This window comes from Macadamia integrifolia, chromosome 8, assembly GCF_013358625.1.
Source record: "Macadamia integrifolia cultivar HAES 741 chromosome 8, SCU_Mint_v3, whole genome shotgun sequence".
NCBI lineage: Eukaryota > Viridiplantae > Streptophyta > Magnoliopsida > Proteales > Proteaceae > Macadamia > Macadamia integrifolia.
In genome coordinates, this window is record NC_056564.1 from 4173152 (window position 1) to 4185321 (window position 12170).

Sequence of the window (12170 nt, forward strand, 5' to 3'; positions counted from 1 at the left end):
GAAGCACTAACAAGGTGAAAATTTCCATCTTTCATTATGGGGCATGGGCCATGGGGTGGTCATTTCTCCACCTCTATGTTTAGGCGCAACCCTTACACTCCCAGTTAGAAACATTCTCCCTTAAATCAAATTCCTCTATTGTGTTGACATGCATCCCATCCCATTCGTGCATGTAGACAATATTATGCAGTCTCTCAGCTCTGAACACATGATTTAGATTTCTAAAAAATTGTACTATGAAAATCATTTATCTTGTGATTTTGTAAAACATCACATTTCCTAAGTTTATCAATTTTTTTAGTTCAAGGCAAGTAACCGTAGTGTTTGGGAGGTTTTGAATTGAGGTAATTTTAAAAGCGAGGTATTTTTGTCATAGAGGTCACAAGTTATCTATTTTTTGCCATGTGTATAGATGATATGTCCATTTTGACCATTTGATAGGGAGCACATGATCTATATTTGCCACATGTCAAATTTTAGAATCTAATTCAATTTTACATAAAAGAAAATATAAATTCTCTTTTGTATTGGCAATAAAGGGTGTTAATTGGTTTGGTTTTGGTTTAAACGGTACGGATTGGTTCGATTCACATTTATTTGACTAAAACCATAACCGCATCATTTACTAAACGGTTCCACTTTCTGAAACAGTGACCGTTTAGTAAACGGTTTCGATTTCCACGGTTTCTAAACGGCATCGATTTCACGGTTTTAAATGGTTTCGGTTTCGATTTCGATTTATTCTATACGATTTATAAAACAATTCACAATCAGTTTATTATAACTTGCAACCATCTCTAAACTGAAGATCATAAGCTTGTTCAAAAATAATTGGCAACCACAAATAAGAGATTCTATATTGATGATGGTATGCCTTAATTTGATAATCTAATGCTATTTCTTTGCATGGCCATTCTCCAATGTCACTCAATATATAACCCAAAATCCTTTTCATCTCCCTGAGCATTCCCTTATAAACCCATAAACCCAAGTTCCTAATTCTCAAGGCCGTGCAAATGAAAGAGATGAATGAATCATCATATCCTTAGATTAGAGTCTGGGAAGAAGAAGAAAGAAGATGGGAAGAATTGAATGAAGATTGTTTGGTTATTTTGTAACTAATAGATTAATCGTACATATCTGATTGAGAAAACTAGGGGTTCAAACCATGAAAAAGGAAGTAGGGAACATGAGACGCCTCAAATCCATTTCATTTCAATCGCTTTTACTTAGGGTTATATTTTTGGAAGTAATATACCGATTCTATACCTTCTTTATTTAATTGTTATACAGATTAATCGGATCGGTTTAAACGATTCGATTTAAACGGTTTCAATTCGGTTTGAAACCAACTAGCTAATTGGCCTGAAACTTGAAGCCATAACCGCACCATTTACTAAATGATTTTGCGATTTTGATGTAAATGGATCGATTTAATTTCGATAAACAATTTTAGTTATAAATTCACATCCTTAATTGGCACTCTCATGTATGTCCATACACAAGTAATGCTACTTTAGACGTTGTGTACTCTCCCAACTTTGAGAGGGAATATAATAAATAATTTAGAATAAAATAATGTAAAAATGGATGACTCAAATTTATCATGTCATTTTTGGAAACGTCACTTCTATGGTTACATGAATATTTTAATTAGTGGATCAGATATGTGAGAGAGAGAGAGAGAGAGAGAGTAGTGGACTAAGAATTAGGAGTCTGAATTGCAGGTCCCGGTCATAAATTAGTCCACAGATTAATATAAGAATTGAAGCGCTCTAAAAGGAGTTGAAGGTTAGTGGACTAGAAGCCTGACTTGAACAATTGGGTTTTCCTTTATTTCTTATTGATGAACTAGTTGAAAACAAACTTCAATTCAATGGTCTTTAAGAAAGCTGAATTCTGGGTTTTCCTTCAACTGTTCAGAGTAAGAACGAAGAACCATATAAATCTCATCCATCTTATTGTGTCTCCTGTCCCCAGTAACAAAAATATGAACTCTGTTCTTAACCTCAATCCAACTGCAACCTGGAATTCTCTTCATCCCTTTCTCCTTCATCTCCTTCCTTATCATTGAAACGCTCTGCCATCTTCCTGCAGCGGAATGAGCATTTGATAGCAATACATAAGATGAAACATCTTCAGGATCCAATGCCAAGATCTGTCGAGCTGCAAGTTCACCCAATTCCATATTTGAGTGTTTCTGGCATCCTCCGAGTAAAGCCTTCCAAAACCCAACTCCTGGGTCGAAGGGCAGTTCCTGAAGAAACCTCTCGGCTTCCGAAAAAAGCCCAGATCGCGAGAGTAGATCAACCATACAAGCATAGTGCTCAGGTGTTAGGGCATAGGGGTCTTCGGTTCTTGCTTGATTGAAATATGTAATACCTTCTTCCACTAGGCCTGAGTGATTACAAGCCCAGAGTACACATAGAAGAGTGACACTATTAGGCCTAACTCCTGACATCTTCATCCTCTGGTAAGATTCTAAAGCTTCCTTTCCTCTCCCATTCTGCGCGAACCCACAGATCACGGCGTTCCAAGAAACGACGTTTCTTTCAGGAATTCTATCGAACGCCAAGAGACTGTCTTCCATGTTCCCACATTTAGCATAAAAGCTTATTAGAGAGTTACCAACGAAGACGTCGTCGTGCTTGGTTAGAGTTTTGATGGCACAGGCGTGAAAGCTCATACCCATTCCAAGAGCCGCAATGTTAGCTGCTGCGCTGAAAACACAGGGAAAAGTTGATTCGTTGAGCTTCCAGCCTTCCCTGTGCATCTCAATGAAAAGATTCACGGCTTCTTCGTTATGGCCCATCTGGCTACACCCTCCGATCATTGCATTCCAAGAGACTATATTTCTCTCAGGCATTTCTTCGAAAAGCCGGAGAGCGGCCTCAAGTCTCTCATTTCTTAGGAATCCACAGATCAAAGTAGTGTAAGAAACGACATTGGGGTTGTTGGTATCTCTGAAGGCCCTTTGAGCTTCCTCAATACTACTCAATTTGGCGTAGGTATCAACAAGCGAACTACCCACAAAGACGTTGGATTGGAGACCCATTTTTGCAGCGCAAGCATGAAGCTGCCTGCCTGTGTGGAGGTTTTTGACAGCAACGGACGAGTGAATCAAGATAGCAAACGCGTACTCATTGGGTCTGATGTTCAAAATAAGCATGCGAGAGAAAATACCGATCGCTTCTTTTTGGCGGCCGTGTCGTGCAAAGTGACCAATAATGGCTGTTACTGAAACCAAGTTCCAGGCAGACGTTTCCTCGAACACTTGACGAGCATTAGAGAATGCTTCCGCTTCACAATACGACGTAACAAGATCAGATTCAACGGCGGGGATTCCCAGTTTTACGAGATGGGCGTGAGCTTTCTGGGCCTCAATGAAATGTCCGCTTGCCAAAGTGTGGGCCCTGAAGCCCAGTTGGAAGGGATAGACCTTACCGAGAATGGACTTCATGCTAACAAAGCCTTTGGCCCTAACTGAAATGAGATTTTATTTTGCGGGTTGTGCGTAATACGCACATCTGCGTAGCATAGCAAGTCATCTTCGGGGTACTTTGGTCACGTGCATGTCAGAATGTGCATGTGACTTGCCACGTGGATCTTCGATTAGTTAAGATCTTATCACAGAGACTTAACTAACTGCTTCCTTCGGTTACTAATTAACTATTGTAATTAGTATGATTAACTGAATTAATTAATTATGCTTAAGAGACATAATTATGAATCTTATTGAGAGCCCTCTTACCTCTACAAACACCCATTAGAATTCACAGTGAAGTCAAAAGCCATTAGAGACATTCAAAGGGAAGGAGATGAATATGGATTTGAAATGAGAATTGAGACTGAAAGTGATTACAAATAGATGATCATCCATTCCAGTTGAGTTTGATTGGGATCTGAAACTCAGTTATGGTGCTTATTGCAGAGGAGTTTTTAAAGTCATGATTGGATCCACTTTCCACAAGGACCGTTACGAGGATCGAGAGGGCAGTTATGGGGCGGGGACCTAAAGTTCCCTAAATTGCCGGGAAAATTTGCCATTGAAATACAGAGCATCAAAACCAAAGAAAACCCAACACGCCATCACACCTTCACCTAAGTTTCCGCACCATTAACTTATTTTCTTTCTTTTGAAAGAATTTAATAACGTTCTCCTCTCAATCCCACAACTCAGTCAGTCAGTCAGTCCACGATCTCCATCGAAGACCAGTCTACGAGGACCCAAGACTTGCCTTTCCCGTTTTCAGAGAAGTGGGGACTCATCCTCCACTCAATACTGAAGACTGAATTCTCTCACTCTCAATTCTCTCAATGATCAAGAGAGAAAAGAAAGACACGTCTCTCCATTTAATCTAGTTCTTGATGAATCCTTCTTCAGTTTCAGCTTCTCTGTTCAGTCAACAGGACTGCAAATCCTCCATGTATGCTTCCCTCTCTACCTCCCTCTCTCTCTCTCTCTCTCTCTCGCTAGTCTCACCTCACCATTTGCTTTCATTTCATTTTTAGGTTGATGCATGTGATCTTTGAATGAGATAGAAATGGGTTGTCGACACTCCATACCCAATTCAATTGGTGTGTTCATCTGCCTTCTCTGTTATTTCTTCCGGGTCTCTTCTTTTGTCTTCGCTGCATTTCACCCTGTGGACAACTTCTTGATCGATTGCGGGGGAGGCAAACCATTACAAGCTGAAGATGGTCGGACATTCGAGCCTGATTCGGGGAATTCCAACATGGGTTTATCTGTATCCCCGGCTTCTCGCGTTGTTGTTTCCGAAAATATAACTGCTCCATTGAATCTCTACCAAACTTGTCGGGTTTTTACAGAAACTTCAACCTATACCTTCCGCAACAAGCAGGTCGGCCGTCATTGGTTACGCCTACACTTTTATCCGATCGAGAATCCCAGTTACAATTTGAAATCCGCCGTCTTCTCCGTTGTGGCAAATGGGGTCACGCTGCTTCACGAGTTCTCCTTTGCTGATTCAGGGAAACGCCCATCTCGTCTTTGCAAGGAATTCGTCACCCATGTCGATGTTTCCAGCTCCAAGGACTTGGTGCTCATCCTCTCTCCGTCGAACGCTTCAGTGGCATTCATCAATGGGATTGAGGTAACATCTGTGCCGGACGGCCAGTTTCCTTCCACTGCCCTTGCCATTCCGACTGGCCCTTCTGTCGATTTCCCAGCCCATGTGACTCTGGAAACAGTTTACAGGCTCAACATGGGAGGTCCGCTTGTAAACCCTAAGAATGACTCGCTGTGGAGAGCTTGGGAGCCTGATTATCCATTCCTCCTCAATTCTGCTTCTGCCCGGAACGTTTCAGTTGATCCCAGTTTCGTCAAATACCCTGCTGGAGTATCAGTTGAAATTGCACCGAATGTGGTTTATGCTACTGCGCAAGAAATGGCAGATGCGAATGTTAGTGATCAGAGATTTAACATCTCATGGGTGTTTAGAGTTGATGGAGGCTTCACCTATCTCATCAGGTTGCATTTCTGTGACATTGTCAGCCAAGCTCTGAATAATCTGATTTTCAACGTCTACATTAACAACCAATCTGCATTGAACCCTTTCGACATCTCAAATAAAACGATGGAGTTGTCTGCTGCTTACTTTGTGGACTTTGCTGCAGATGTTTCCACGGGCTCAGATCAGATTTTGGTTCAAATTGGTCCTCCTAGTCTGAGAAATATCCCATTCAATGCGATCCTCAATGGTCTGGAGATCATGAAAATAAGCAATTCTGATGGCAGCCTTGATGTGTCTTCTCCTCCAGGTTTTGGTTCTAGGCGTTCCAAGAAGAAGGTAGTGGTGCTTGCCGTTGTGACTTGTGTGGCTGGATCTGCAATCTTAGCCCTCATAGCCGCAGCTTTCTACTTGCATTTCCATAAATCAAAGAAGCCCAAGAAGCACCCCACCTCTGCCTGGTTACCACTTCCTACCCATGTGGGACATTCAGAATCCAAAGTATCAACTGCTAGTTATGCTTCAACAGCACCTTCCCTTGGTTTAGGCCGTGTTCTATCATTCTCAGAGATACGTGAAGCAACAAAGAATTTCGATGAGAACTTGGTCATTGGCGTGGGAGGCTTTGGAAAGGTTTACAGAGGTGTATTAGACAATGGAGTGGTTGTTGCTATAAAACGTGGCAACCCAAGATCCCAGCAAGGATTGACAGAGTTCAGGACAGAAATTGAGATGCTGTCCAAGCTACGGCACAGACACCTCGTTTCTCTTATAGGCTTCTGTGAGGAACTCAATGAGATGATCCTGGTCTATGAGTTTATGGCAGGAGGGCCCCTAAGGAAACACTTGTATGGTTCTGACCGCCCACCACTTACTTGGAAACAGAGGCTTGAGATTTGCATTGGGGCAGCAAAAGGTTTGCACTACCTTCACACTGGTGCAGCTGAGAGTGTAATCCACCGTGATGTCAAGACAACCAATATCCTGCTCGATGAAAACCTCATAGCCAAAGTAGCAGATTTTGGTTTGTCTAAGTTAGGACCGACATTGGATCAGACTCATGTAAGCACTGCCGTGAAAGGGAGCTTCGGGTATCTTGATCCAGAATACTTCCGTAGGCAGCAATTGACAGAAAAATCCGATGTTTATTCCTTCGGAGTGGTACTAATGGAGGTATTATGTGCTCGTCCAGCAATTAACCCGACTCTTCCCAGAGAACAGGTCAACATAGCTGAATGGACCATGCATTGGCAAAAAAAGGGCCACCTTGAGAAGATAATCGATCCCCATCTTGTGGGACATGTGAACCTTGACTCCCTACGCAAGTTTGGGGAGACAGCAGAGAAGTGTTTGTCTGAATACGGCATTGAGAGACCAGCAATGGGAGATGTTCTCTGGAACTTAGAATATGCTCTTCAGCTGCAAGCGGCTTCCTTGCAAACTGTAGCTGATGAAAACAGCACAAATTACATCCCAGAATTACCAGAATGGATTCCCCACATCGAGGCTGCTGATTGTGATTCTGCTGATATTGTCAGTGATCCGGGGTCTGACGCAGCAACAACAAGCGCAGTGTTTTCACAGTTGATGAATCCAAGGGGCAGATAGTAAGGGAGTTTCATAGGGGGTGATGCTTTCCTGTGTAATTTTGGAATATCAATGTCTGTTTTACAGTTTTTACTGAATTTTGAGAATTTTCTATTCTCTGTATCTTAAACCCAGTCCAGTTGCCACTTGTTGCAGATTCTTGTGATGAGATGACAATCCAAGTAGTAATTGAAATACTAATCCGATCTTGTCATTTGGCTTTAGTGAAGGGTTCATCTGTTTGTAATTTGCTTGGTTACTAAAATAATTAGTAACTGGACTTTTTTTTACCGTCTGAGAACAATGTGGCGCTATAATGGAGTGTGTACTGATATAATTTTGCAACATAGTTTAAACTTCCCTTTCTTCACTCTCCGCAGAGAACCTCTCTTCCTCCTGATTCATCCAGCGAAGCTCTAACACAATTTAGTTGGTGCAAGGAAAGCCAAGTTTGGCCTTGGTTGATCCAGTACCAACAAAGGTATAAGTGCTGGACAGCCCTGGATTTGAAAACCAATGTGTCTCTGTTCATTAAAGTTTATTATTTTTTCTGATCCCAAAGATCAGAGACAATGGGATTTCAACTGTCGACAAACATATATGCCATCCTCTGGCAGAATCGCAAAAACCTGGCAACGTATGAAATCAAGAGATGATCGTAGTTCTGTCGCATTAAGTCAATTTAATTTTTCAGTAAGTGAAGTTTGGCTAAAGTCAGTCAGAAGAATTTAAAACAGAAAAAAGGAAGTATTCCATTTACACCACCAACATTTGTATTTATACAGATGAAAGAAAAGTATAGGTGCTGCTTGTCTAGGTCTGAAGAAGGAAGGATCGATCTTAGTGGAGTCTTAGCCGTTTCGCAGTCATGATATGTCTCTGGGAAAAATCCTGATTCATTGTAGAAGATAATAGCTCCCCATTGTCTAGACATGAAACTGGACTGTTTGAAAAATTCAGCACAGATGTAGAGCTTATCTGAGATGACATCTCACGGCATGATGAACCAAATGAACTTGGAACCATGTAATTCGGATTGGGAACATTTTTCTGATTAACTATTTCAGGAACACAACCTCTGATAGAAACAGCTGGTATTTTGAATGGTAGCAATGGTGGAGGATTACGCCATCGAGGAAGAGGTCCTGCAACAAGTAGTGTCTGAAGCAGTGGTCCTGCTTCCATTACAGATTGTAGAAGTTTCCCTTTTTGAGGAAGAGGTTTTCCCTTGGTAAGGCTATTGATTACTGATGAAGCACGATCAACCTTGGGTGCAACTGATGAAATAGTACCTAGTGATGCAGATACATTTCCTGAAGAGAAGATATCCATAGACCTGGGGACATTACACTCTCGAATGAGAGGCTGGTGTGGCAATCCAAGGTTACATGAATCACCAACATTCATGTTCGACATTTCTGGAGAAGAAACTGGATCCATCAAAGAATCTACAGGGGAGGAGCCAAATGAGTGATGATTGTATGTTTCAGATAGACTTTCTGATTCAGTAAGGCTTGAATTCACTCCTTTGGGTTTCAATACAGGGCTTTCAGATTGAAGATTTGGAAGAACAGAGAAGAATTCTGTTTGGCTATTTGGAATGACTTTGTTTAGTACCGTCTGCAACTGATCTCGCGCTACATCTCTTTCATGGTAAGCAACCTTAAGGAGTTGAAGAAGTTGCTTTATATACTCATCATTCTTTTTCATCTCCACTTTTGCATCCATTTTTGTAGATTCCAGTTCATAGGTAGTGTAGAGAAGCTTGTGCTTCAGCTCATCAATACTCTGTCAGAACAAAAACATTTTGTTGATACAAATTAAACATCCAGCTAATGGGGATTAGAAACCACAAAGAGCAAGCATGGTTGGTTAAATTTTTTACAAGTGCATCTTCCATTTTTTACTAGTGCATCTTCCATAAAAAGTTTAAAAAAAAAAGTCTAATTTCAAGTTCCAACTACCGTAGGACTTCTCAAATAGTTAGAAGTTCAACGTCGGCACCAAGACATCAAAAACCTCATTTTCAAATCTTTAAATTATTTCTCTTTTATTGTCAATCTCTTTATCAGATATAGACAAGTCTACTTCCTGGCAGTCTTTAGAATGAAAATGCATTAAAACAAAAATCACCATTGACTTTACCAACTTAATAACCTCACTTCTTTAAAGAGTAAAAAAGCCACTGAAAAGATGAAAAGAAAAGCCACTGAAATTCTATTTGGGTTATCAGGGTTGACAGCAAGTCGAAATTCCAAATGAGATTTCTTAACATGGGAATTCAGGGAAATAGAAAGTCTACATGAACAGAAAATCAAAATAAGGAACAAGCCCATATCAATCTCATTCAGTATTCAACAGAGGAGGAAGAAAAAGAAGATTTATATAAATATACATATATATATATATATATATATAAATACACATCAGTTTCAACAGATCCAAACTGAAAAACAGAGTAACTATTCTGGGCAAGAGGCAAAGAGAATGTACCAAAGTGGGCTCATGCCAGATATCAGAAACCACTCTTTAAAATTAGCATTTCTGGATTATCTTTCAGACATGCAAAGAGTTAGCAGTTGCTTCCCTGTTAATAAGATACTTAAAAGATTATGATTTCCCATTGATACCCATTAATTCAACTTCAATACTTAATCCTGAACTTTCTTTGCAGAGCTTAGAAATGCACAAAACATGGCAAAACTAACAAACAGATAGGAAAATAGTCCAAGAACCCGAAATCAAACAAAGCAAGGAGAAAAAAAAGGAAACCAAGAAGCTAAAGATTCTTTAATGGCATGAAAACGTTTAACCACAACCTGTGAAGTACAGGAAAAGAAAAACCAACGCCCAGGACACTAAAATTGATTTAAACAAGAGTGATAGACAATGAAATGAAGAGTTTGCAGTAGCCCACCTCTTGGTAGCTCCAAACAGAAAAATCCCCTTCCATCTCCTGCTCTCTTCCTTTCTTGCTAACTCAATAACTTACTCTCTTTTTCTCTTTAAAGACACCCAGAGAAAACCAAGTCCTTGTGGTAGAGTTCTAAATCAATTACAAGACAGGGATTATATAAGCCAGGGGAATGAGAGGGTGTGGCCCTCACAAATTTCCAGAAGCCCAATCCTCATCAAAGAAAATATGGAATTTGAAACCTTCCAAGTAGAGGAAACGATAAAAAAGGGAATTGCCAGTAAAAAATAATTTCCTCATCAATTAATTAAATTTATTTATTAAAATAAAAAAGGAAAGAGAAACCTCCGGCTTTCCAGGATTTCTGTCTCTGGGAAAAAACTCATCTTTCTCTTGGAGAATTGGAGTCACTGTTCTAAACTTCTCATTTGTCTGTGTCATCGCCAATCCAGTTATATTTTCTCTATCATTTATGAAATTCTCCCCCTTTAATGTCGCTCTTTTGATAAGACCCAGATGTAACTTTCCATACAGATCCTTTTCAAAAAGTTTCCACTAATATAAATTCCCTCCAAAGTCCAAATAAAATGATAAAAGTGGAAAGAATTAAGCTTTGTACTGCCTGTACATGACTAAGGTTCAGGAAACTCTTAAGGAAGGTGACCTCCTTACCATATGAGATACCAGAGACTAACCATAATAAACCATTACATTCCTTAAATATTCCAATTTCAGTAATCACTGTCACCGACTTACCCAAAAAATTAGACTTTCTGGTTTCACATTTCAAAGGTATGTTTTAGCCCTTTCACACTATCACACTTTCTTGTTTTGGGTCTCTTCCTCTGAGCTCCCCTCTGCAAAACATTCTTCGTTTCCGTGGGGAAAAAAAAAAAAATCCACTACTCAACTTGTTGGAAGGAGAAGAGAAAATTATTCCTTTAATACAAAGAAACATTAATAAGCAGGAGGTATTCACATGGAGCTACTATTCTTTAATGGAGGATTTGAGGTGGCGTGGGAAGAGGGGGGGGGGGCGGTGAAATGTGAACTGCTCGAGAAAACCATCTTCTACCCAAAAAAAAAAAAAAAAGAGAAAACCATCTTAAGGTTGACCCTTATCTTTATTCTTTCCCATTAATTTAATTAAATGGGTTTATCTTAGATTTAAGGAAAAATTAAACTGTATAGAACCTTTCTTGAGTGACCCCCTGAACGTGAACAGGGGAATGCAATGCATGACGAAGAAAACCTCCCACAGTTTTTCTTTGTTAATTCCTGGAAAGCGGTTTCGGCACTCTTTTAAATTTTTAATTCACTTCTTCATTTAATATAAAGGAAAGGAAAGGAAAACAGATTCTGCTTTTCCTTCTCTAATACTGTTATTTTCTCAGTAAATTAATTCTTGTTCAGAAAATATTCTTTGTTTCTTAACTATTGGCTTATTAAAATCTTTTGGGTTCTCTAAAAAAAGACAAGATTATGAAAACCATCTGGGTTTCTTTATTTCTTAGTGCATTGCATCTGGTCTTTTGCCGTTTGGAGCCACCTCTTTTTACAGAATCTCTCTCTCTCTCTCTCTCTCTCTCTCTCTCTCTCTCTCTCTCTCTCTCTCTCTCTCTCTCTATCTCTCTCTGTGTGACCCTACTTATATGTTGATTCTGCTTGTAGCTTTCTTTTCTAAAAAATTTAAAGTGAGTTTGATTAGTTATTATTATCATGGCATGAGGGGATGAGGTGAGAATGATACGGCAACAGTGTTAATTGGATCTGATCGTCTCTTTCTGAGGTTGGCATCTGTGATTCATGTCTCTCTTGCTTCGTATTTACCCCTTATCCAATGCCTATCACATATCCTGCACCACCACCATCTGAATCACATCGGTCAACTCCACTAGTAGGGGTGCCAATTCGTGGCCTGACCCGATTAAATCGATCGGGATCGACCGTTTATAGATCGGTCCGATCTGGACCGTTTCTTAAACGTGTCAGGCTTGAGCCCGGCCCATTTATAAATGGTCGGTCTCGATTTTGCTACTTGGACCATCGGGCGCCCGACCGAGACCGACCGAATAACGCCCGATCGAGACCGGCCTATTGTGCACCGACTTGGCCCGACCCTTTAATGATTGTAGAATACCTATTTTACCCCCCAAATTAAAGAATAAAAACTAAAAAGTAAAGACATGTTCACATTT

At 40.2% G+C, this 12170-nt stretch overlaps 3 protein-coding genes across 4 annotated transcripts; 1 reads left to right on the plus strand and 2 right to left on the minus strand.

Annotated features, from left to right (window-relative positions):
- Positions 1-1813: 1813 nt before the first annotated feature.
- LOC122087302 (pentatricopeptide repeat-containing protein At5g42450, mitochondrial) lies at positions 1814-3487 on the minus strand. The gene has a single exon (XM_042656383.1). The coding sequence runs from the start codon at positions 3458-3460 to the stop codon at positions 1874-1876; it is 1587 nt and encodes a 528-aa protein (XP_042512317.1). The 5' UTR covers positions 3461-3487; the 3' UTR covers positions 1814-1873.
- LOC122087301 (receptor-like protein kinase THESEUS 1) lies at positions 3406-7428 on the plus strand. The gene is made up of 2 exons (XM_042656382.1): positions 3406-4427; positions 4513-7428. Exon 2 carries the CDS (start codon positions 4545-4547, stop codon positions 7077-7079), a length of 2535 nt encoding a protein of 844 aa, XP_042512316.1. The 5' UTR covers positions 3406-4427; positions 4513-4544; the 3' UTR covers positions 7080-7428.
- Positions 7429-7700: 272 nt separating this feature from the next.
- LOC122087664 lies at positions 7701-10093 on the minus strand. 2 transcript variants are annotated; one of them, XM_042656862.1, is made up of 3 exons: positions 9976-10085; positions 9552-9645; positions 7701-8846 (listed from the first exon to the last, which is right to left on the minus strand). In XM_042656862.1, exon 3 carries the CDS (start codon positions 8784-8786, stop codon positions 7899-7901), a length of 888 nt encoding a protein of 295 aa, XP_042512796.1. In that variant the 5' UTR covers positions 8787-8846; positions 9552-9645; positions 9976-10085; the 3' UTR covers positions 7701-7898. The 2 variants fall into 2 exon arrangements, with proteins under 2 accessions (XP_042512796.1, XP_042512795.1); XM_042656861.1 differs by lacking the exon at positions 9552-9645 and having other exon boundaries at positions 9976-10093.
- Positions 10094-12170: the final 2077 nt, after the last annotated feature.